This window comes from Scardinius erythrophthalmus (assembly GCF_964197995.2).
Source record: "Scardinius erythrophthalmus genome assembly, chromosome: 3".
Taxonomy (NCBI): domain Eukaryota; kingdom Metazoa; phylum Chordata; class Actinopteri; order Cypriniformes; family Leuciscidae; genus Scardinius; species Scardinius erythrophthalmus.
In genome coordinates, this window is record NC_138223.1 from 60,145,054 (window position 1) to 60,171,853 (window position 26,800).

General features: G+C 38.7%; 1 protein-coding gene across 4 annotated transcripts in view; it reads left to right on the forward strand.

Annotated features, from left to right (window-relative positions):
• LOC308687550 (uncharacterized protein) overlaps window positions 1–26,800 on the forward strand; it is a gene marked incomplete at its 3' end in the record, with an annotated part of 139,812 nt that overhangs the window by 26,287 nt on the left and 86,725 nt on the right. For 3 of the 4 annotated variants that reach the window (XM_081360149.1, XM_081360150.1, XM_081360151.1), the window contains 5 exons: window positions 7,201–7,374; window positions 7,465–7,638; window positions 7,729–7,902; window positions 7,993–8,166; window positions 18,915–19,085. The exons of the other annotated variant lie outside the window; for it this stretch is intronic. In XM_081360149.1, coding sequence (XP_081216275.1) covers window positions 7,201–7,374; window positions 7,465–7,638; window positions 7,729–7,902; window positions 7,993–8,166; window positions 18,915–19,085 — 867 coding nt within the window. The remainder of the gene's footprint in view (window positions 1–7,200; window positions 7,375–7,464; window positions 7,639–7,728; window positions 7,903–7,992; window positions 8,167–18,914; window positions 19,086–26,800) is intronic. 4 annotated transcript variants of the gene reach the window in all.

Consider the following 26,800-nt stretch of genomic DNA (forward strand, 5'->3'; position numbering starts at 1 on the left):
GCTCACGATCACAAACCAGCCAGTCCTGAAATAGTCAGAGGGTGTAGTACAAATATTTTACCCTATGCGGTCGCACACTACAGACCCATAGGTGTAATTTATATAATATTTGTAGCATACAACATGCTAAGTCAGGGAATAGTCAGAAATCAGAAGGTCTCCTAAGATGTGCCCCATGGTCCATTCAAAGTGCCTTCAGTTTGATCTATTCTGGACAAGGATTTGCGGAAACACCAGACTACACATTAATCTACTGGAAATAATGATTTCAGAAGAATGCAGAATAAATCAAGGTTAACATTTATTTGTCAGGTAAAAATGTATCATGCCAATTACAGAAGTAAATTATTAAAAGCCAATTCAAAAATACATGACATCATTTACTCAAAGATGACTCTAAAAGTAAGTAATGTTTTCCTGACAGAGACACACAGTAATGTGTCAGGACCTTCCAACGGGAAAATACTGAAACATTACTGTGGGGGAAAGATCCTGGTAAAAGATTCCCAAAGATTGCTCTGTCCCCTCACCTTAAATACCAGACCAGAACAACAGGGGTTATACAAATGTTGTTTAGAGTTGTTTGGGCCAATCCATGTACCCCAGGGGGGTAGCACCTGGTTTCTTGAGATATCTTAAAGAGATATCCGCCAGAGAGGAGATACAGGATTCTCCTAAGTTCTCAATCTTTCTCATTAAACCAATGACTGCAATGAAATTAAGACCATTTTACCAATCGCACTGTGCCCTTTAAAATGACACCAAACATGAAAAGGAAAAACAACATATTCACAAGATACATCATATGTGATATATAGACATTCTTAATGAACTTTCAGTGCCTTGAGGAGGGAGAGGGGGGATGAGTTGAAGTCAAACAGGGGAACAATGAGATAAGTTTGGGCAGTACAAGGTTCTGTGCTCTGCCTTTGTTGTCCGCTGTCCAGGGTGCATTTTATGGCGTTATTGCAGGGTGAGTTTTGTTTTAACAGGAAAATCAATTCTTACAGACGGCCCCTGGCCCCTTGGGACAGATTTAGATCAGGCCAAAGGGGACATTTTTTAGACATTTTCCTGTTTCCACATTTTCAGTGTTATTCTCTGAGTGTTCATAGGGCTGACCACTGTAGTTTGCAGCGTTCGTCGATTGGTGCAGGAATCTAGTCGTCACCTGAAATAACAGCATTAAGACAGGTTGAATATTAAAATGAAAGCATGGCAGAATGCGGGGATTCTGCAGCAGCTGGACAGGGTGTCACATGACCCTCTTGGCCGGGTTTGCTTCCACCTGCACTTGGCTGCGTTGGTGTTCAGTCTGTAGAATGATCACGTTGTATCAAGTCTGTTTGCTTTGGTCAGCATGATCAGAAAGTGTCAGTGGAAAGTGTCATTATAACGCTTTGCGGAAACATCTTTGTCCTCCCTAGGATGTTTTAACTGACCATTTGAGAAGTCCTCGGTCACCTTCAAGCAGAAGGTTTCATTTGCCGGGTAGATCAGAACTCCATTGTTGAAGGAATCATTTCACTGATGACGCTCCACTGCGTGTAAGACACCTGAACAACTTTTGAATGACCATGCAATAATTGAACACTGATGTATTTGTGGTTATTGTAAGATGAGGAAAAGTTATTGGATAAACACAAGAACACAAGATAACAAAACATGATGTACTCAAAAATATGAAACCCAAAAGTCAAAGGTGCGAGTGGTAAATATGGTCTCTTTTTCAAAATCATATATTTAATGAACATGTGTAATTTGATCACCAAATTCTTCACTACCGCAGTGATCTGGTAGTGGGATTTAGACTTGGTCTGGATGAATCAAGGACGGGTAGCAGAAAGTCACCATAACTAGTATATTTACTAGTTGTATGCATAATTAGAGTAATTAGAGTATATCACATAATTAAACATGGAAATACACAATTTCATAATTATAAAATTGTCTACATTAGTTGTTATAAGTGCAAATCATCAATGAAACTTAATGTTTTAATAGATTCAATTAGAGAATGAAATGTATAGAAACAGAGATTTAAATTCTCTGGTTTAACTTTTGTAATCATCCTCTGTGCATTTGATGTACAGGCTAGGTCACACTCAATAGTGCAGGTCTGAATTGTATAGATGACAAATAGAAATGCCTGCATTTTAGATTTAACTGTTTAGATATTGTCATTAGTCATTTGTTGGAAACTAGGGGGCCCTCCTGGTTTTCAACAATTGCCAACGACTGGACATAATAAATATTTTGTCCAAAGACCAGCTGTATTAATGGGTCTCAGTTAGATTTTTTATGTGGGTTTAAATCAATTGATGTGTGACCACAGCCATGCATGTCCTATGCACAGCACAGTATTTACATACAGGAAGTTTTGAAGACTGTAATGCTGAAAAGAAATTATTAAAATAATGTTCCTTGTCCTATATGAATGAAGGTAAATGATGTATTGCATGATGTGAATAATTTTGGCCTGGATAGTCTTATGATCTATGCCAGGTAGAGATGTTCTAAGATTGCCATAGTGATGGTGTGTATTGTGTATGTTTGTGTACAGGAGATGGGTGGTGTTTTATCCTACCATAATTTGTGTTGCATAATTTAGTTCCGATGCTACACCGGGGAGGCCACATACAGGAGCTACTTCTGTAGTGTTGTGAGGTGTGAGCGGCCCCTTGAAGTTTCTCCACCCCCATCTCCTAATGTAAAGCTGTGTGTCCTGCTTGAGGCAGGCGAGACCAGACCCTTGCGGAATCTGGCTCTAAAGAAAGTCATTTGTCAGCCTGTAAGGAAATAGACCTAGAGAGGAAAACACAGTTTAATCTTGAGCCTTTATACAAATTGCATTAAGATAGATGGTCGATCTCAATATTTATTTGATGGCCTTAGCCAGACAGTTGTTACTGATGGCTTTGATCTGTTAAGATTTTATGCCATTAGAAGAAACTTTGTTTTTGTTTACAAAGACATATCATTCTCATGATCATGTGTTTGCAAAGAAAAGGTCAATTAAACAGTGATAATGGTCAAATCTTACTGCTATTGCATCTAAACTCACACAGTCTGCTGTGTTGTGAGCATTAGGACCCTCAGGTCTGCTAGGGGAATCTCTTTACATGATGCTGTTTATTTACACTAGCCAGATCTGTGTTTAGAGCAATTAGATCACCAGGTGTGGTGCTGTGCTTGTTTGTTTTAGCCTTTGGAATTTATGGTGTTATTCAAACTCTTGACCATTTGGGTCTCTGTGGTCCATAAAGACTTTAGATTTTCTGCCTGATATTTACAATTCACACAACTGTACATGTCCAGTAAAATACCTTCCCTGATCAGATTCCATGTGAGCTGAAGCTCCCAGAGAGGAGTTTAACACTTGCACCACTTCGTTTGTGGTTTTGTTGCAAGAGAAAATTAAAATTTGTATATCCCCTTGTTACTGGGTTAAAGATCTGTTAGATCAAAATTAAATCATCCTGTGGCTTTGGATGGATATTTAAGACATGGTAATCAGGTTGATCATTTTAGTTGGTATTTACTGAGCATCGTAATTTCTCTCATTAAAGATTTTGCACAAATAGAAGGTAAAGAAGTTCTTTCTGATTCATTCTTCCTTTCAGTTTCCTTTCTTACCAATACTTTCTCTAACCATTTATTATCTCATTCCTCCCAACACTAGTAGTGTTCCTCCTTCTTGTTCCCTACATACACGTACCATCTTTCTACATTCTGATTCTTTTAATTCTCATTAAACATTCTTTCCTCTTCCAACCCAATGCTGAATCATTACGAGATTAAAGCCATTCTTGGCCATTACAATATAATATATATTACAATCTGGTCATAATATAAATTATATTTTATAAAATTGTATAAATCATACCAATCTTATTTACTGGTCTCGGGGGTTTTTACTGAGTAATTTGTCCAAACTGACTTGTTATCTTCTCACTGATCTTTTAGAAGGTGATTGGCCCTGCAGCTCCAGCTGTGCTGGCATGAGCATTGTGTACACAGCAACAACACAAACTGGAAACCAGTTACAGCTGCTTTGATGCTGTGAACATTCAATGGACTGCATGAATTGAGAAACATGGGTCAAATCATTGCTCAATTTAAAGATTTTTGTGACTACAATTTAGAATTGGACACAATTATCTTATTTTAGGCTGAGATGTTATCAGTTGCATTCTTTTAAGAATCTTATTTGAATATGAAAGAAAGGTTGGACAAACAGGTCTCATGGAGGGCGCCAAGATTGTTTTATGGTTTGTTGCTTTTGTCAGTCTCTTTTGAGACCTCGAAAACATACAAGAATGCAGTGATTGCAAAGTCTGATATAAAACCAAATTAAAAGCTATGTTTTATAAGACTGAGCCTTAAATGGTGTTGTTTAAACCATATTTGGGACATCAATCATGAACTTTTTGACACTATTGAAAGATTTTCAAAGAACAATGATTACTTTGATGTAATTCATATTGGTCTTTGTCTAAATTATCTCATGAGATAAGGACGAGCTGTGCATGTCCTCTGACACAATCAGGCCTGGTTACAAGCCTCTAGTAACACAATAATTGTCATTATATTGTATGCATCAGTTGTAAAATTTAGCGTAATTTTCCAAATTTCAGCCTAGGACTTCTGCATAGCAGCTGTTCTCTAGGACTGGGAGATCATTTTCTCAAATAATTTCTTTTGAAATATTCTAATTGCATTGCACTGTTTTGTCCAACTTTACACTTCACACACAAAGGATTCAAGTGAGACAGTTTTACTTGTTATCTTTTAGCTCATCAATTCACAAGATTTGTTTACAAGTTAGCGTGACCATTTTCTTATTTCCATTATTGCAATGTTGTTGCAACAAAGCAAATAATTAAATGTAACGACATTATTTACCTCAGAATTTAAGTTTTTAGTTTACACCCCTCTGTTGAGTACCAGAATAAAATTTGGATGATGTTATCCCAATTTAGGTTTCATCACTTGTTGCATAGACAAACAAGGAGGTATTTAAAGTTAAAGCAAGGGATATCTTTTCTCATCTACGCTGCCGCTATCATGTCCCTGATATGTGGTTTTATCTAATTCTCAAGCCCCACCGGATTTTGCGTTCTCCGGTCTAACTGGGTATGCCGACCCATTCTACAAATGTGTCTATATGAGGTGCGTCTGAATTTACCCTCAACACTTCTAAAAGGCAAAATAGAATTGACTTACCAAACGGCTGAAGAAAGAGAAGGACATCTTACTTCTCTTATTTGTTGCAAGTCCCAATATTTCGCTGAAAAGACACTCACAACCTGGAGAATCACGGAGGGACTGTCACCACTTTGTAAGGACCATCCATTGGCCCAACGACGGAATCCAACGGCCTGGCGAAGGTTTAAAGCGTGTATGTCTTTTCAGCGATCCAGTGAAGTTCACTTAATTTATTGGAACCTAGTTTTAGTATTACTTCAGCTCTATGCGTAATCTGACTCCAATTTCAAATGATAATCAAATTTAGATCGTATTTCTGATTAGAAAATACTCATAAATATTGATTATGAATTAATTTAGATCTTTGATTATTCTGATTATCCCATACTTTCAATATTCGTTCATTACGGACCTAGTGTCGCTTTGAGACGTCACGTCGCGACTGCGCGCTCACGATCACAAACCAGCCAGTCCTGAAATAGTCAGAGGGTGTAGTACAAATATTTTACCCTATGCGGTCGCACACTACAGACCCATAGGTGTAATTTATATAATATTTGTAGCATACAACATGCTAAGTCAGGGAATAGTCAGAAATCAGAAGGTCTCCTAAGATGTGCCCCATGGTCCATTCAAAGTGCCTTCAGTTTGATCTATTCTGGACAAGGATTTGCGGAAACACCAGACTACACATTAATCTACTGGAAATAATGATTTCAGAAGAATGCAGAATAAATCAAGGTTAACATTTATTTGTCAGGTAAAAATGTATCATGCCAATTACAGAAGTAAATTATTAAAAGCCAATTCAAAAATACATGACATCATTTACTCAAAGATGACTCTAAAAGTAAGTAATGTTTTCCTGACAGAGACACACAGTAATGTGTCAGGACCTTCCAACGGGAAAATACTGAAACATTACTGTGGGGGAAAGATCCTGGTAAAAGATTCCCAAAGATTGCTCTGTCCCCTCACCTTAAATACCAGACCAGAACAACAGGGGTTATACAAATGTTGTTTAGAGTTGTTTGGGCCAATCCATGTACCCCAGGGGGGTAGCACCTGGTTTCTTGAGATATCTTAAAGAGATATCCGCCAGAGAGGAGATACAGGATTCTCCTAAGTTCTCAATCTTTCTCATTAAACCAATGACTGCAATGAAATTAAGACCATTTTACCAATCGCACTGTGCCCTTTAAAATGACACCAAACATGAAAAGGAAAAACAACATATTCACAAGATACATCATATGTGATATATAGACATTCTTAATGAACTTTCAGTGCCTTGAGGAGGGAGAGGGGGGATGAGTTGAAGTCAAACAGGGGAACAATGAGATAAGTTTGGGCAGTACAAGGTTCTGTGCTCTGCCTTTGTTGTCCGCTGTCCAGGGTGCATTTTATGGCGTTATTGCAGGGTGAGTTTTGTTTTAACAGGAAAATCAGTTCTTACAGTATATAACTTGTTTATTGTTAGTTCATTTTATCTAATGTTATCTAACAAATAGAATCTTATTGTAAAGTGTTTTTAATACTACAGTTTCCATCTTTGTAACCGTGATATACACTGTAATATATGTAAATTTAATCTAAATTAAGCTTTGGTACTGAAATTGGTACCGAGAACCGTGGATTTTCACTGGTATTGGTACAGAATACTGAAATTTTGGTACCGTGACAACACTAGTCCCCAATTAAGCAAGCCAAAAACCAATGGCAACAAAGGTGACAAAAGGCGACAGTGGCAAGAAACCAAAACTCCATCAGGGCCGAATGGAGAAAAAACCTTGGGAGAAACCAGGCTCAGTCAGGGGGCCAGTTCTCCTCCAGCCAGCGAACGAACAGTGTATGATTATGATTCAGGCAGCATTATATGCTGGTCATAATGTCGATGTGTGTGTGTGTGTGTGTGTGTGTGTGTGTGTGTGTGTGTGTGTGTGTGTGTGTGTGTGTGTGTGTGTGTGTGTGTGTGTGTGTGTGTGTCTGTAGGTTGTCTGGCTGTATGGTGACAGAGGAAGGCTGTGGTTATGTGTCTTCAGCTCTGAGTTCAAACCCCTCACACCTGAGAGAGCTGGACCTGAGTAACAATGTCCTGCAGGATTCAGGAGTGAATATTATTTCTGAAGGTCTGAAAATCCCACACTGTCAGCTGCAGATACTGAGGTATTTAAGAAAATATAAGAGATTATTTACAGTCTGCCAGTCATAATGTTGATGTGTGTTTGTAGATGGTCTGACTCTGTGTGTCTGTAGGTTGTCTGGCTGTATGATGACAGGGGAAGGCTGTGGTTATGTGTCTTCAGCTCTGAGTTCAAACCCCTCACACCTGAGAGAGCTGGACCTGAGTAACAATGTCCTGCAGGATTCAGGAGTGAAGATTATTTCTGAAGGTCTGAAAAGCCCACACTGTCAGCTGCAGATTCTGAGGTATTTAAGAACATATAATAGATAATTTACAGTCTACCGTTCATAATGTAAATGTGTGTTTGTAGATGGTCTGACTCTGTGTGTCTGTAGGTTGTCTGGCTGTATGGTGACAGAGGAAGGCTGTGGTTATGTGTCTTCAGCTCTGAGTTCAAACCCATCACACCTGAGAGAGCTGGACCTGACGAACAATGACCTGCAGGATTCAGGAGTGAAGATTATTTCTGAAGGACTGAAGAGGCCACACTGTCAGCTGCAGATTCTGAGGTATTTAAGAACATATAAGAGATAATTTACAGTCTGCCGTTCATAATGTAAATGTGTGTTTGTAGATGGTCTGACTCTGTGTGTCTGTAGGTTGTCTGGCTGTATGGTGACAGAGGAAGGCTGTGGTTATGTGTCTTCAGCTCTGAGTTCAAACCCATCACACCTGAGAGAGTTGGACCTGACGAACAATGACCTGCAGGATTCAGGAGTGAAGATTATTTCTGAAGGACTGAAGAGGCCAAACTGTAAGCTGCAGATTCTGAGGTATTTAAGAACATGTAAGAGATTTACCATACCAACACAGAAAAGATACAAAGGGACAGGTGCTGGCTGTTGGAGATTATGTGGGAAAAGGGAATCTAACCATTATCATATTTTTGGGGAGTGTCAGAAATTAACCCAGTTTTGGCAAGGGATTGAAGGAAAGGGATTGGCAGCTGTTGTTGAGGTGACGATTCCTTGTAATTGTGAATGTTTACATCTGGCTAATATTTCTTTTGATGTGTGGAATAACATTGATAAGAAACTGATTCTTCTGGCAGCCAGTAAAAAAGTAATTGCAAAGAAATGGCTAAAACCAGAGCCACATACAGTTGATGATTGGATTGACATATTACACTATATATATATATATATATATATATATATATATATATATATATATATATATTAGGGGTGGCACGGTTCACAAAATCCACGGTTCGGTTTGTACGGTTTTCGGTTCTGTACGGTTCGTGTTGTTACTTTTCTTTTAACCTTTAACACACTGCAAAAATTTGCTTCAGCATATGATATATAACTTAATTATCTAATTATTTATTTCATAAATGGGGCGTGTTTCCAAAATGCAGCTTCTCATTTCGAAGTAATATAGTAAGTGAGTGAGCGGTTACCGTGAGGAAACTTTCAGTGGCCCTGGAGGTACATCCATCTGTAGTGAGAGCTACGTGGGCTGTGTCGGACAGTTCTTTGTCAATTTCTCCTCATGTCTCGCCATCATAGGCGTAATTTGCGAGTGGGACATTTCCCTACCATTTTTTGCCAGGGTCGATATTTACCCCACCACTTTTGAAACATCTCACGGCACGGATGTACCAATACAAATAAATAAAGCGTCTCCAGTTAACCCTCTGGGGACCAAGCTGTTTTTGGGGTCCTTGAGATGTTCTGACACGCCTTGACATTTGTGCTTTTTTCAGTTATTTATAAACATGTTAATGGCAAAGGTGTAAATTCACTCTAAATAGCACAAACAGGGCTACCATAATATGCGGGCAACGTGTATGTAGATGTTTGTATTTTTAAGAGAATAATGTTTTTGCGTGGTTATTGGAAAAAATAAAAATGAAAGTTGCTGAATTAAGACCACAAAACACATATTAAATATGTGTCCACAAGACTTTTGACTAATGGATGTTGTCCCTTTGAGTTCTAGCTTCAAAATGATGTGAAAATAGTCTTGCTTTATCGTTCACAAAAAAAAAATACATTGATTTAAATGGTGTAAAACGGGTTTTGCTTGGAAAGCCAATATGCGAGGGGGGGGCGTGAAGGAGGAGTAGTTTACACCTTAGATTGCAATGTCCCACACACTCTGCATAATGACTCTACCTAATGAGCCATTCATTCAGGTGTGACTCTGTCTGCGCCACAATGCAAGGACAAAAGATGTATTTAGACTTATATTGACCATTTAAGATTTCACTTACATCTCTCTTGTAAATATGTTTTGCTATTTTATTAAAAATGTTACAATTACAACAATAATTACAATTTCAACAATATTTCAAGTGTACTCTTTCTTTGTAAAAAAAAAAAGAAAAGATTATAGGCCTACATTTTATCATATGTATTCATTAGTTTGAATATAGCCAACATTGGAACATCTAACATCTTAGTCTATGACTTTATTTTTGACAAAAATTTATTTTTTATATATATATATATATATATATATATATATATATATATATATATATATATATATATATATATATTAGGGGTGTAACGGTTCACAAAATTCACGGTTCGGTTCGATACGATACACTTGTGTCACGGTTCGGTACGGTTCGGTTCGATACGTTTTCCATACAGCAAAAATAAATAAATGCCAGAGAAATTTCCTTGAATTATTTTTTTTTTAATTATTATTTTATTTAATGAAACCAACATCATAAAGTATGATTTTTTTATTTATTTTCTTTGTTAATAATGTACTAATGGAGCTACTTGACTCTTATTATGAGCATATAAAACAAAACAGCTCCTTGGACAAAATGAAATGTAATATTGTATAAACAAAGGTTTATTTTAGTTCAGAATCAGATTAACATTTGAGGGCAGCAATTGTATTCATAATGTCAAAATAAAACCGACGTAATGTTACTTGAAAGCATTATAGCCTCTTCCATACCTTGCCGTTAGTGTTACTACAGTAAATCCACGGTGAATGTTGCTGATCTGTGGACATCGTCCAGTTCATTCATTCATGGCACGTTGTTTCTTCCCATGGTTTCCACATCAGCGCTGTTTGATCCGTTAATAACAGAGAAATGTGAATGTTTCTCACTAGATCACGCAGCGATGTTATTACTTAAGTGGCGAATTCAAAAAGCATTTGAAATTCAAACGCTTTCTTTACTGGTCTGGATCTCTTAAGTTAGGGCTCGCGAACAGTTGATGTTGTGGTCGCGGCAGCCTCTATGATCGCGCTTGCCACCCGCGACGCGCCTTCATTTGAAATAAAGAAATTTTGGTCGGCAGAAAAAACGGTCCAACATATATATATATTTTAACATTAGATATGAGCAGAAATTGCTAAACAAAAGCTTATTTGATGTGGCAGTATATTCTACAGTAGCCTAAAAACTGTACCCAAATAGTCAACAAAATGTTGTCTTTCATAGTTCACCTGATTGTAACGTTGTTTTTATGAAATATTAGGGCATATAAATGCTAATTTGCAGTTCAATACGTTGCTTATACAAATACATTTTATTTTAACATATTCCAGTCGATTTTTACTCATCTCAGTAGGATATAGCAAAGCAGTTTATTCTTTCACACACAGACGCGCAATTCCTATTTAGGCTAAACAGTCTTTACAAATATATACCCTTCATTCATCTCACAGAAAGGCGAGTCATATTATAGAAATGCGATTCATCTTTTTGCGGTTTACATAGGCCTACACTAACGTTATTCCATAACGTTATTCCACATCAACATTTGAGAAAAGAAAACAGCCTACCTCACTCCTCAGCGGGATCTGCTCCTCATATCAGGAGATATTGCTCCACATATCAGCACTGTTCTGAGGAATCTTTTCTCCATAAGGTAGGCTATATTATGTCTCACTCGCGACGCTTTGTTTACAGCTGATGTGGGCGTTTCACAGCTCTGAAATGGTTCTCAGAATTTGCGTTTGAATAGCACGCGCTCTCCGGGGAGTGGTCACATTACTTTTGAATGATCTCGTAATGAGCTCGACTGGAGTCGCTCTCTTTTTATACAGATTACAGAAGCTGAGAATATTTGTTTTTTATATAAATTACTTAATTTAAAAGATGCGATCTCAAGCTTTATGCCCGTGGGTCTGTTTGCCTGTTTGACTGAATTTTCGCGGAGTTATAGATCATTTTCGAACGCGTTTCAAATGGGAGTTTACTGACAGAGAGAAGGCAGAAATCGCATCATGTTAATTTTTCTTTATTTGTCAAAAAGCAAAACACTATTTTTATTGTGAGTATACAGAAAAAAAATAGAAACTGAACAGGATCGATTGATGTATTACACGAAAATGAAAGATCAAATTAACAGAGCATTTAGTGTTTATTTTTCATTGCTAAAAAAAAAAAACGAGCAAAACGCGCAGGCGCGTTTTTGGTCCCCAGAGGGTTAACTAGCAAAGTATTCTTTTCGTTCGTTTGTTAAATACGAAGCAATCTAGCACTGAAATGTGTGTTTTTTTTAATCAAGTGATCAAAGTGCTCGTTGCCGCTGCGATCAGTGGCGCTGATACAGTGTTCTCTTGTGGCTCGCGCACACGCCGCACAGTCTACACTGGGACGTGCGCTTCAATCCGTTGTGGAGACTCTCTATTCTTTCCGATGAAATCATAACAAAATTCACACAAATCTGTCCCTGCTTGATATACAACCACTGATAAACATAATCGGTTTTGATGAAAAAGAAAAAAAAAATATACGAGTGCGGATTAGAACTCAGAACCTCTGACAACGCTTGGCAAAAGTTATCCCACTGGACCATTGAAGTAGCCTACATACATGAAACAGTCGATCTATGTATTTATTCACGTGAAAAAACAGCATATAGTGGAGTAGATCTCATTAAATGTCTAAGTAAACCCAGTGCACTATTTAAATCGATTGCTGGACATCGTAATGTTATTCTGCATACATTCAATTCAATTCAATTCAAATTTATTTGTATAGCGCTTTTCACAATACATATTGTTTCAAAGCAGCTTTACAGAAAGTGCATTTCAGAAATATACATAGAGAAATACAGTTAGTTAATCATGTATTGATTTAGGGCATAAACATATCGCCAGCGTCGAGTCGTCTCTTCACAGGCGCCGAGTCGTCTCTGCACGGGTGTTGGAGAATCTGTAGTTTCCATGAGAGGCTGGATACAAACTGGAGCTGACGATCTGTATTTACCTCGGGACTAGCGTCCCGAGATAACAACAGAAAAGCATATGGGAAATCATTAGCGTAGCTGCTGTTCGCAATATCAATGCATTCAATCTGATTCAACTGTAGTATAAAAGGTAAGTATTATGTGAATGCTTGGCTAAAGAGATGCGTCTTTAATCTAGTTTTAAACTGGGAGAGCGAGTCTGAGCCTCGAACAATATCAGGAAGGCCATTCCAGAGTTTAGGAGCTAAGTGTGAAAACGCCCTCCCTCCTTTAGTGGACTTAGATATCCTAGGTATGACCAGAAGCCTCGAATTTAGTGATCTTAAAGAGCGTGATGGATTATAGGGCGATAGAAGTTCCGTTAAATACACGGGAGCTAAACCATTTAGGGCTTTATAGGTCAGTAGTAATACTTTGTAATTGATACGGAACTTTATAGGTAACCAATGTAGAGACGACAGAATTGGTGTTATATGATCGTATTTTCTTGATCTAGTAAGAACTCTAGCGGCGGCATTTTGGACTAACTGTAGCTTGTTTATTGAGGATGCAGGACAACCTGCTAATAAAGCATTACAGTAATCTAGTCTCGAGGTCATGAATGCATGAACTAACTTTTCTGCATCAGAGACAGATAGCATATTACGTAGCTTAGCAATGTTTCTAAGGTGGAAAAAGGCTGTTCTTGTAACATATGAAATATGATTTTCAAAAGACAAGTTGCGGTCTAATATAACACCCAGGTCTTTTACTGTAGAGGATAAAGTAACAGGACATCCTTCTAAATTAAAGTTGTATTGTAAGAGGTTTTGTGTGCAGTTTTTTGGACTAATAAGTAATACCTCCGTTTTATCTGAATTTAATAGCAGAAAATTACACGTCATCCAGTATTTTATATCTTTAACACACTCTGTTAATTTAGATAATTTATTGTTATCATCATCTGGTCGTGATGAAATATATAATTGAGTGTCATCAGCATAACAGTGGAAATTAATTCCATGTTTTCTTATAATATTACCAAGTGGTAGCATATATATTGAGAATAGCAGAGGGCCTAACACAGATCCTTGCGGTACACCATAGTTTACTGACGTTATCTTTGATTTTTCCCCATTTACGCAGACAAAATGGTAACGGTCCGATAAGTACGATCTAAACCAGTTTAATGCCTGTCCCTGAACACCAGTGTAGTTTTGTAGTCGGTCTAAGAGTATTTTGTGATCTATAGTGTCGAACGCAGCACTAAGATCAAGTAAAACTAGTATTGAGATACAGCCTTGGTCAGAAGCTAGAAGTAAATCATTTGTAATTTTAACGAGCGCAGTTTCTGTGCTATGATGCGGTCTGAATCCTGACTGAAATTTTTCATAGATATCATTTTCTTGCAAGAGAGAGCACAGTTGAGCGGACACCACTTTTTCTAGAATTTTAGACATAAATGGAAGATTTGAAATGGGTCTGTAATTTGCTAGGTTATTATGATCTAATTGTGGTTTCTTAATTAAAGGTTTTATAACTGCCAACTTGAATATTCTTGGAACATGACCTAAGGATAAAGACGAGTTAATAATATTGAGAAGAGGCTCTTCCACTACAGGTAACACTTGTTTCAATAGTTTAGTTGGTATAGGATCTAATAAACACGTTGTTGGTTTGGATGCAATGATAAGTTTATTTAGCTCTTCCTGTCCTATAGTTGCAAAGCGCTGTAATTGTTCTGGCGGGGTGATAATTGAGGCTGAATCATAAGACACCATTAAAGATTGCACATTTACAATTGTGTTTCTGATGCTTTCTATTTTCTCAGTGAAGAAATTCATAAAATCATTACTACTACACTGTAACGGAATATTTTGCTCCGGTAACGTCTGTTTATTTGTTAGTCTAGCGACGGTGTTAAATAAGAACCTAGGATTATTTTGGTTAGTTTCTATTAGTTTGCGGAGATGCTCAGCCCTGGCTGCTTTTAGGGCCTTTTTATAACGTGACATACTGTCTTTCCACGCGATTCTAAAGACCTCTAAATTAGTTTGTTTCCATTTACGCTCTAAATTACGAGTTTCTCTCTTTAGAACATGCGTAGCACTGTTGTACCATGGTGCTTTAGTTTTCTCTCTAACCTTTTTTAGTCTAATTGGTGCAACGATGTCTAATGTACTAGAGAAAATGGTGCTCATAGTGCTAGTCATTTCCTCTAGTTCATCTGTTTGTTTGGGTTCACTGAGCAGCTGAGATAGATCAGGTAAGCTATTTGAGAAATTATCTATAGTTGTTGGAAGGATTGTTCTGCCTGGTCGATAACGTGGCGCAACATGACAAATTTCAGCGGTACGTAGTATGCAAGTGACCATGTAATGGTCAGTGACTTCATCACTTTGCGGTACAATATCTATATCGGTTGGATCGGTTCCATATGATATAATTAAATCTAGCGTATGATTAAGACGATGAGTGGGACCAGTTACATTTTGCTTGACCCCAAATGAGTTTAATAAATCTGTAAACGCAGCCCCTAACGCATCATTTGAATTATCTACGTGTATGTTAAAATCTCCAACAATTAATGCTTTATCGACATTGACCAAAAGATCTGAGAGAAAGTCTGCAAACTCTTTTAGGAAATCAGCGTAAGGCCCTGGTGGTCTATATACAGTAGCCAAGGCTAAAGATAATAGGGATTTCTTTCTTACATCTAAGAGAGTAACATTTAGTACAAGAACTTCAAACGAATTAAACCTGTGACCTGTTTTCTGAGTAACAGTAAGAATATCTTTATAGATTATAGCAACACCACCGCCACGACCAATCAGACGGGGCTCATGCTTGTAACAGTATCCAGGAGGAGTAGACTCATTAAGACCGAAATAATCATTTGGTTTAAGCCAGGTTTCAGTAAGGCAGAGTACATCGAAACTATTATCTGTGACCATTTCATTTACAATAACCGCCTTAGGTGTAAGCGATCTAATGTTTAAAAGACCTAGCTTTATAAATTGTTTTTGTTCACTAATATTGAGATTTTCTGGTTTAATCACAATTAGATTTTTCCTAGATCCTGCAGTAGATTTATTATCTGATCTCACTAAGCGAGGAATAGACACCGTTTCAATATAATGTTCTACATTGGTACTTATATCAATTGAATTTGGACAGCAAAGAGTGTGATTTGGACTTTGACTTACTAGTCATATGGTGTGTAGCGTCTTGGAGATGTTGTCCGACAGAAGAGCCGCTCCAATTCTGCTGGGGTGAAGGCCATCAGCACGGAAGAGCCTAGGACGCTCCCAGAAAAGATTCCAATTATTTACAAAGAGCAGTCTCTGTTCATTACACCATGACATTAACCATTCATTTAGAGCAAATAATCTACTGAACCTTTCGTGTCCTAGTCGGTAAGTGGGAAGCGGTCCAGACACGATGATCGTTGTTTCAGGCGATGTGCTGCGTACCGTCTCGATCAGGCTCCTGTAGTCCTTCTTCAGAACCTCCGACTGCCGTAGCCTGATGTCGTTCGTTCCCGCGTGCAGCACGACAGCTCCGACGCGCTCGTCACCGTTCAGAATCCCGGGAACCTGTGCAGCGACATCGAGAACACGAGCACCAGGAAAGCAGTGAGTGCGCACCTTACCTTTACCTATGGTAGCGTGGACATGCCGGACGATGGAACTGCCGATGATCACAGCGTCGCGTTCCGTCTCGCGTAGAGGGGAGAAGCGGTTCCGGGTGGAGATCTCGAAGGCCGGGAGGGGCGGAGAGGTCCTAGCTCTGGTCCTGGCCCGCGTCTTCCGCTGTGGCATCACCCAGGGTCCGTGTTGTTGTGTCGGTGCCGGAGTGAATGAAACCAGGGATGATCGCATCCTGGGCAGAGAAACACATGGAGTAGACGAGGTCGGAGTCAAAAGGTTACTAACCACTGACTTGTGAGCATCGGCGCGTGAAGTTTCAAGCGCGAATCGTCGATCTCGTAGCTCGGCCTGCCTCTCTAGTAGGTCGCGGATCTGCTTCTCCACGGATTCCAGCTCTAACTGCACAGAATGCAGCTCGAAGGTGTCCTCACCTGCACTCAAAGGTAACGTTAGACACACATCCGTTATATTCGCCATTATAGCAGATGTGCTATAATGGCGAATTATAGCTTTCAGTGATACGGGTGTAAATAAGTCGATCGATAGGCGCGACCACGCGTGTAATGCTAGCGGGCTAAGGCTAGTAGCGGAAGTTCGAAAGGTTGGATATATGTAGCGATATCAGAGCAATCCGATTGTTTTTTAAGGAGAATAATATTCCAGATATGTTCACACGCTATAAAAATGAAAAAGTTCGTTTGTAAAAGAGTGTAAAGAAGAAAAACAAGGTTTCTGAGTTAATTCGACAGAGCTCCAAACACAACAACGCACTCAGTCGCGACGCCTGATATACATCTGATTTATGATTTAGCATTGCATTAGCACGGGCACGAGGCTACATTGCGCATGCGTCGAACCGTGCGACGCACACACGCACCGAACCGAGACAAGCGAACCGAACGGTTCGGATGTTTTTTCATGTACCGTGCCACCCCTAATATATATATATATATATATATATATATATATATATATATATATATATATATATATATATATTAGGGTGCATCAAAAAACACAATTCTTGAATTTTAATATGGCTGGGTGCTAAAAGTGTTCCAATATATGTAGAAACAACACATGCAAAATATTTTTCCAGTACATGATGATTTAGGGGTGCCACCCACTGATCTATATAATGACTGGATAGCTCATGGCGTTCTAAACTGCCAGTAGGCAGTGAAGCCACCAGAAGTGTTCGAGTAGCTTTGGTAGATTGGTAGCTCCGACGGCACTTTTAAGATGACCCGCTGTGCAGCATACAAGTGTAAAACGACGTTCACAAAAGGATGTAGAAAAACTGCCCACAGGTTGTAATTCAAGCCCTATAAGTAGTAATTTATATGCAAAATTGTCGCTATGCCCGTGTTGTTTTCTCCGAGGCAAGAGTAATGCTGCTGCTTCTTCAAAAAACAACGATAAAACAGTCACCAGTAGCCTATAAGAAACCTCAGAGCAGCAATAATCACAATTAAGTGTCCAGAATAGCGACACCCTTTGACAGCTTCAAAAGAGCTACGTGCAGAGTCCGTTTACTGTTAAGCAATACAGCGCTCGTGTTGTCCGAAGGCTGTGAGAGTGCGCGCGCTCGGCCGGGGCTCCCTGCCTCTGTCCACTGATCTAAATAATTCGTTGTTACGACGACTTATTTGTTCCCTCGTTTTAATAAATCGTGTACACGTTGAACTAATTCCCTCCCTCATTTTGATTTAACGAATTACAACGAAACAATATTCACCTGAATATTCACACAAATATAGGTCTTTAGCATTCACTATTTAATTAATAGTATCAGACTGTTTTTCTTACCTATGAAGATACCGGTAGCTCTTCAGTGAAGGCCGACTAGTGTTCTCGTACCGCTTTTATTCCTTTTGCAAAGAAATTGCCGTTTTTTAATAAGCAGGAAAAATTTCTGACTTTAAACAAATACCCATTTAAATGCTTAGGATGTTTGCATTGTGAGAATGTACATGGAGACTTTAGATTTAAAAACTGTGTCTCGTTAGGCAATGTTTTTTCAGTCAAATCATAAAATGTAAAAAATCAGTAACTGAGCAGATTGTGAAATACTCAGACCGGCCCGTCTGGCACCAACAACCATGCCACGCTCTAAATTGCTTAAATCACCTTTCTTTCCCATTCTGACATTCAGTTTGGAGTTCAGGAGATTGTCTTGACCAGGACCACACCCCTAAATGCATTGAAGCAACTGCCATGTGATTGGTTGATTAGATAATTACATTAATGAGAAATTGAACAGGTGTTCCTAATAATCCTTTAGGTGAGTGTATATATATGTGCGATGGAAAAGATGTCCTTTTCCTTAAGAACCCAGATAGAATACATTTGTTCAATATGGAAAAAAATTATTGATTATATAAAACCAATTCGCACTGACTTTTTTTGAAGCATAAATGGTCTGTAAGTTAATGTTTTTTTTAATAATTATAAGTAATAGCTCCCCTTGTTCTTGTGTAAAACACAAAACATCTGTATAAGCTTGAGTATTTAATTTCCATGACCATTGGTAGACATGATGGGTTATAATGCTGTCTCTGTATTGACGTATATGTTTTTGTTTTATTGTAAAGAAGCATTTCTGCCTTGATAAATGTATATATTTGTCCGCTGAAATTGAAAAAAGAACATATATGAGATTATTTACAGTCTGCCAGTCATGTGTGTTCTTGTAGATGATCTGACTGTGTGTGTCTGTAGGTTGTCTGGCTGTATGGTGACAAAGGAAGGCTGTGGTTATGTGTCTTCAGCTCTGAGTTCAAACCCATCACACCTGAGAGAGCTGGACCTGAGCTACAATCACCCAGGAGATTCAGTCAAGCTGCTCTCTGGCAAACTAAAGGATCCAAACTACTCATTGCAGATACTCAAGTATGTGGGAGAAGCAAGCCTCATTTACACTGCAGATCTTGATGCCCAATTCTGATTTGTTGCCTATATCCGATTTTTTTTGTCCATCCGTTTACACGTTCTTGCCCCATAACCGATTGATGTGTTTACATTTGACATACTATCTGAAACGTTGCGCATGCTTAAAGGGGGTTCTTGCACAGATGGACAAACGTGAAATGTGCTTGATGCTTGCTTTGCGATTATACCGTATTTTCCGGACTATAAGTCACACTTTTTTTAATAGTTTGGCTGGTCCTGTGACTTATAGTATGGTGCGAATTGTATATCAAAATTAATTCATACTGACTGACATGAACCAAGAGAAAACATTACTGTCTACAGCCGCGAGAGTACAGATGCCGCTCCTGTAAGCCTAGCCCTGAAAAAATTACTGAAAACAACTGAAAAACTGTTAACTGAAACATTAACCTAAAGACAAGTGATAAAGACTGAACACAAACAAAATGCCCCCAAAAAGAAAAAAAATTCCATGTTTTTGGTGCTGAAGCGAGTTCATGATGACTCGCTTAATCTAGTCCTACTTTGTAAGTCGCTTTGGATAAAAGCGTCTGCTAAATGACTAAATGATGCTGTGGTGACGTGTTCATGTAACATGTAAGGGTGGCGCTGCCAATAAAGCTCCTAAAAGCTGTCACAAAGAACCGGCAAAAGTAATGATTATGAATATGTCAGATATAGCAAGGAGACATTTTAATTGTTTATTAATAAACAAGTGTTTTCTGTGTCAGTGTCGGCTGCAAAGATGAAGTTGACGATGCTGACTCCCGATCTTCGCAGTAGTGAACGCGCCAGAGAGAAATACACATTTCATACAGATTACATAAGCAGAGAGCAGAGCAGTCTTTTTTCTTTCGTTTTGAATTGTTCTGTTTGAAAGTAGACATTTCAAGCTTTCTATATATGTCTCAGGTCTGTGAGGCAAGTAGGCCACCGTATATGCTGAGTTTCGGTTCATTTATGAGACGAGCTCCAGTTCACGCGCTGGCACCTCCGTGTCGGGATTATCTATTGTCTACTATATTTACTTCTAAATCCAGTCAATTGGTTGATGAAACAGATTAAACTTAAGATACAATTAATACAAAACGAAATTAAATTAAAGACAGTCTTTGTGCTTTCTGTTTGAGGTCTCTGTGAACGTTTCAAAGCAGTCTTTTAGTGCCGCTTTCAGAGCGCTCACGTCCGTAACACTGTTTTTTTCCTCAATGCGAACACAAAAAATAAAAATAAAAAATATATTATGTTCTGTGGAGAGCCAACCCTTCTTCATCCGGTGGGTAGTATTACTTTTTGTTTGCGCAGTGTATTTCACGGAATTACTCAAAAATATTTTGCCACCTAAAAGTTATTTTATATAATTTTGTCACGCATGTGTATTTCCCTCATATTAACCCTCTGGGGTTTGAGGTGTTTTTGGGGCCCTTGAGATGTTTTGACATGCCCTGACATTTGTGCTTATTTCAGCTACTTACAACATACCATTGCCCAACATGTAATTTTGCTATATTCAGCACAAACTATGCTACAATAATATGTGAGCAAAATGGATGTACATGTTTGCATTTTATAGAAAAAAAATATTAAGCGTGGTTAGTACGTTTTGGGAAAAACATTGTCACCGCAATAAGGCCATTTAACACATACTGAATAGTTGTCCATAAGACTTTTGAATTACTATTCTTGTAGGCTAGAATTTTTTCACTGATTTGTTTTTATTCTTGATCGCACTGAGAACTGAAGGACACCTGCATGTCCCTCTGCCAGGGCTGGACTGGGACAAAAAATCGGCCCGGGCATTTTTGCCCAGACCGGCCCACTATATGATCATAAACACCGCCCATCTTTGCACGCCCTTAATTATATGCATACCAACTCCTATTCATTAAAACCACTAATGCCATGTAATGAGTGAGTATAGGAACGAGTGAGAGTTAACAGATGAAATAAGTCAAAATTTGATATTTATTAATACAGTTGAACTATACTCCACAGTGGTGAATCCTAAAACAAGCTATAAGCGGCTCTGGCTTAGCAATACAAGTGTTTCTTACAGGATTTTTGTTAAAACTATGGTGGTGTGACCTCGGTCCTTCTAGGGGGGTTGGGGGGCATGCCCCCCCGTGAGAAAATTTTGTGCATTTTAATGTTAAATTCATCAATCTGGTGCACTTTGAGAGTTCAAAATTAAAAGCTCCAACCCATATTCAGTGTGCAAATTAAACAAAGAAAAATTCAAACCTCTTACAGTGTCTACATTACACCTACTACATAAGTAAGGGTTAATGCCCGACGAGGTGTCCATTATCAGGTTTTAATGGACGACGGCGAGGCGTGAACCGTCCGACGCGCAGCGGAGGACGGTTGCCTCCGCCGAAGTCCATTAAAACCTGATAATGGACACCTCGTCGGGCATTAACCCGCTTATACCATGGTTACTTAGAAAGAAATATTTAATCAATTAATATTACTTTAATGTGTTTTAGAGTAAAAATCGTGAGGGTTTTTATGTCGAGCGCACTATTTAATATCTCCTGTATACAGGCGTTGCCAAGCAACGTGGCCACAGCGACCCGACCGCAGCAGTTGATCAGTGAGTTTGAGCCAGCGCAATCATTTAGAACTGTCATCAGGCAAACTGACGGGACGCCTTTCCTAGGTGTACATTATCACTTTTTAACAGACACCCTACAGCCAATCAGAATCGAGTATTCACCCAGACCATGGTATAATAATAGTTATAATATTAGTCCAATGACAGTAATAGCCATATTTTGTAAAACAAATGCACTAAAAAATAAAGGAAACTTTCATAATTAGTGTTGTACCAATTTCTATACTTGAAAGAGATAAGCACATGATCTTTTATTTTGACGCAAACTGCATCAAGCTTGTATTTTGGTGGAAAATATGGTTTACAAACGCCTCTTATTAAATTTCTAGTGAATTGCGGTAATCGTCAACTATGCAGATGTGGCAATAATCTACACTCATGACATGGCCTAAGTGTTTTGAAAGTAGTTCTGCTTACCGCGGACTCTACACTCTCTCATCTCTCTCCTGATCCTCCGTCCTCACTATCATCATCTGCCACAGGAGCTGATGAAGGTCAGAAAACATATATTTTGACACATAAAGCGTCTGCTTTAAGGGCCTGGTTCTATTTTTTCACGCTATTTATCTGCACATTCCTTGCGTTTCTTCTCCATCTATTTTGACAGATACACACTGACACTGCTGCACGCTCGCTCACTCGTTTAAAGTTGTGATTGGGCCAGCACAGTGTCAATCAAGAAAAGAGCCAATGGGCCGCTGATCTACGTGTTTCATGGGCTGGTCTGTCAAAAAAAAAAAAAAAACTAACACTGACTTTGACCAATGCATTACACCGGCACAAACCCAGCGCCGCCAATTAAGCAAAACAAAACAAAACGAATGGGCCGCCGATGTACAAATTTTATGGGCCGTTAAAAAAAAAAAAAAAAAAAAAAAAAAAAAAAGTGAGTATGAGATATATCGGCCCAAAAAGCACGTCGGCCCACCGGGCAAATGCCCGGTATGCCCAATGGCCAGTCCAGCCATGCCCTCTGTGGTGCTGGAGAAGGAAAGCGTGATGCAGACACATTCCTAAACAACAACAAAAAAATAAAACTGTTAGCATACATTATTCAAAGTAAACTGTTGAGCAATTGATGGTTATGGACGCACAATGTTGATTGATGATGGGCCATAGGACGGAGAAATATCTATTTATGGGCCATATAGACCGCGTCACCGCGAGTGTCTGTTGATGGGCCATAAAGACCGCACGCATTTAGTGACGCACGCAATGAACGGATCGTTAGCGAACGACACATCACTACATTTTAAACATTTACACCTGTATTCACAAACATCTGTGCATAAGGCAGTTTTGAAGCATGATAAACATTGTCATAGGCTGACCGTATCACATATTTTACCAGAGGCTGAAATATATTTGCACTAAATCACATTATATAACCTAAGCAGATATTCGCAAACAAGCTACATTACACATAAGGCAGTATTTTAGCATTATAATCAGTGTCATAAGCTAATCAAAACTGAGTAAAATATAGTTAATATACAAATATGTTTAAAGATACTAGGGCTGTCCCCGACTATGGATTTTCATAGTCGAATCAGAATCGTCATGTCTTGCCTATAGTCGACTAATGGCGCTTTTCCACTACACAGTACCAGCTCGCCTCGGCTCGGCTAGGCTCGACTCGACTCGGCTCTGTTTGGATTTCCACTGTGTAAAAGTTGTACCTGTACCTGCTTCCAGGTACTTTTTTTCGTACCACCTCCGGCGAGGTTCTAAGCGGGCTGAGGCGAGCTGAGGCGATACTAAAATGTGACGTGAAATCACGGCAGACTGCTGATTGGTCAGAGAGAATCGTCACTATTCAGTGTGTCATCATTGCAAGCGCCAGACGCAGTATCCTGAATAAAAAACAGCAAAAACAAAAACAAAAACATCCAAAAACAGCATTTCCTCCATTGTCCTGTGTGTGTGGGTAGCGGGTGTGTCTCGTGCGTCTCGCGTAAAAGATTAAGTCACGGCAGTTTCCTGCGACGCCGCTATGACGACCAGGTACTATTGTGGAGGTACTATCTGCAATGGAAAACGGAGCGAAAAGCGAGCCGAGGCGAGGCGTGTCGAGCTGATACTGGTAATGGAAAAGCGCCATAATAGTCGAATCATGTGTGTGGGGGCGGGGCTTTAACGTTTCAAAGCCGCGATGTACAGAAAATCACACAAAGATATAGAAGAAAATGTATAAAAACATTTTGGATCAATAAAACTAAGAAATAACATAAATAACTCCAGAAAGGCCACACTGCAGACAGGATTTGCATTTCACAAGCAAATCAAATTAAATCGGCTAAATTACCTGTGCGAGCAGGCCAGCCTACAGCACAACATCGATGCACCGAAAAAATAAACAATTAAAGGAACACTCCACCGTTTTTTGAAATAGGGCTTATTCACCTTCTTTCCCACATTTAGATAGGTGGGCAAATGCATTTTTGTCTCAGTGCATGCATTGTTTTAGTTTGACAGGGTCGGCGCTAGCTTAGCTTAGCATAATGAATGGAATCCTTTGTTGCCAGCTAGCATGTCCTGAGTAAAAGTGATCAAAAATAAAATAAAAACCCACCTAATTACTTCTTGTGGCCTGCGTATTCACAACGAGTACAAATAGCGATGCAGATTAACACTAGACGATTTCCTAGGCAGATATTGACTTATATATTAAGGACTATATTTTAATATTATTGACTTATATATTAAGGACTATATCTGCCTAGGAAATCGCCTAGTGTTAATCTGCATCGCTATTTGTACTCGTTGTGAATACGCAGGCCACAAGAAGTAATTAGGTGGGTTTTTTATTTTTTATATCACTTTTACTCAGGACATGCTAGCTGGCAACAAAGGATTCCATTCATTATGCTAAGCTAAGCTAGCGCCGACCCTGTCAAACTAAAACAATGCATGCACTGAGACAAAAATGCATTTGCCCACCTATCTAAATGTAGGAAAGAAGGTGAATAAGCCCTATTTCAAAAAACGGTGGAGTGTTCCTTTAATTTACTAAATTAAATTAGAACAGAATATACCTTTCTAATAAATAAAAATACAAAACGAAATAAATCAGAATCAAGTCACAAGATGAGGAGCAAATGTGTGCAAAATGCCTAAAGTGCAGGGGAACATATTCAAAACACAAGCCACAAATAGTTAGATTAGATAACCCTGACAGATTAATTAATAAAATAAAAATAAAGAAATTATTAAAATAACGATAGTAGCCAGAATTTTCAACTTTGTTTTTTTAACTGCAGAAACAACAATATATGCTAAACTGGTGTGGCAGTCTTTTTAGCTAAACATGTTCACAGCATCCAAAACTCAAATTAGAACCGGCTGAAAAGTTTTGAAATCACTTGTACCTGATCGAGAGAACAAATCCAGTCTTTCCCTCTGTCTGTCCGTTGGAGTCTTTTCAAATTGTGCGCGCGGATAAAATACATTCTAACGTGAAACCCAGTCTATGCGTGAAACGTGTTAACGTTGGCCGGCAGAAGTGCGATCATGGTTTTCCTGATGCTAAATCCAGCCTTGGAGAATATCCTTTCTGATGGTGTACATCCACACTTTAGAGTTTCTTATCCCAGACATTGTTAAAGATTTAAATCCTTGCCGCGAAGACGCTCCTCTGTCGGTCTCAGAAAAAGCGCTATATAAATGTAACGAATTAATAATTATATGTTTAAAGAGCAATTTCACATTTAAAAAAGTTTACACTTGAGCATATACACGAATGTTAGAGATATTGTAAGGCAATCGTTCCTGTAAGATGTCAAAAGCTAGCCAAAACTAGGCAAAATATAGTCTGAAAATTCATACGAGTTCTATATTATCAGAAAATTAATTATATAACAGTAAACAACTTTCTCCGAACTTGTATCCTCGGCGGGATCAATTCGCTCTTCAAAATGCAGCCGTTCGTCATCCGAGTTGCAATCTTCCTCTGAGGAAAAGGTGAACTCTTCCTCGCTGTCCAGAATCATCTGAAGGGCGTCTTTACCGGAGTAACGAGCCATCCTCGAAACGCGATGAACTATCAGTAAGTCTCAAGAAGAAACTGTGTTTTTATGGCATTGATCGGGGGGGGGGCGTGTGCGATGCAGAGATCACCTAAACTATTTAGCATGGGAAAAGCGCCGGGGGCGTGGCGGCCTCAGCTCATTAAAGATAATGAAGGGAGAACGAAAAAACGGTACCTCTCCTTGCTTTCAAACGGATTACTTAAGATGAGAATTTACGCATAAATTACGTCATTTAAAAGAAGAAAATCCAAGCTTCATAAAGACATATCTCGCGTGTCTGTGTGAGAAGTATTCGCTGAGTTAGTTCATTTTCGGACGCGTTTCAGAATGGACGTCACTGACAGAGAGAAGGCAGAACTGGCATCATGTTTATTTTTCTCTATTTGCCGAAAAGCACAACACTTTGTTTTTATTGTGAGTATACACAAAAAAAAATACACACTTAACAGGATCGATTGATGTATGACACAAGTATGTAAGATCAAAATCAACAGAGTATTTTGAGTCTCTTTTGCACTGATAAGAACAAAAACGATCCTATCGCTCGACCTCAGGGGGTTAACACACATATTTCAGGGTTTTATAATCACTGGGTCCCGAATGTTAAGATGTTTTGAAAGGCAAAAAAAATTGGATGACAACAGCTTTAACCCCATGTCAGTGGGCAGTAGATTATTTGTCTATACCTTCTCTCTCCTCATCTTGCCCTGTCTCTTCCCCTCCTAAAGCTGAGCTTTTTTATTATTATTTGCTGAAGGCTACAAATTGTATTTATATTAATTCTCAACATGTACACATTAATTATTAATCTTGTGCCTAACATGATGAAAACGGCTTTGTTAATTTTTCTTATCACTTCACAATGACAGTATAACCCATTATTACATGCGTCACTAGGCCTATTTTCAGTTCAAACTGGCGAAATTAGACAAAAGTTTATTAGTTAGATTATTTGTCATTCGTTTAACATTTATGACCTAAAAAACTGTCACGTATGAAATGTTTAGTTTAGCTACTTACATCTTACCTCGCAC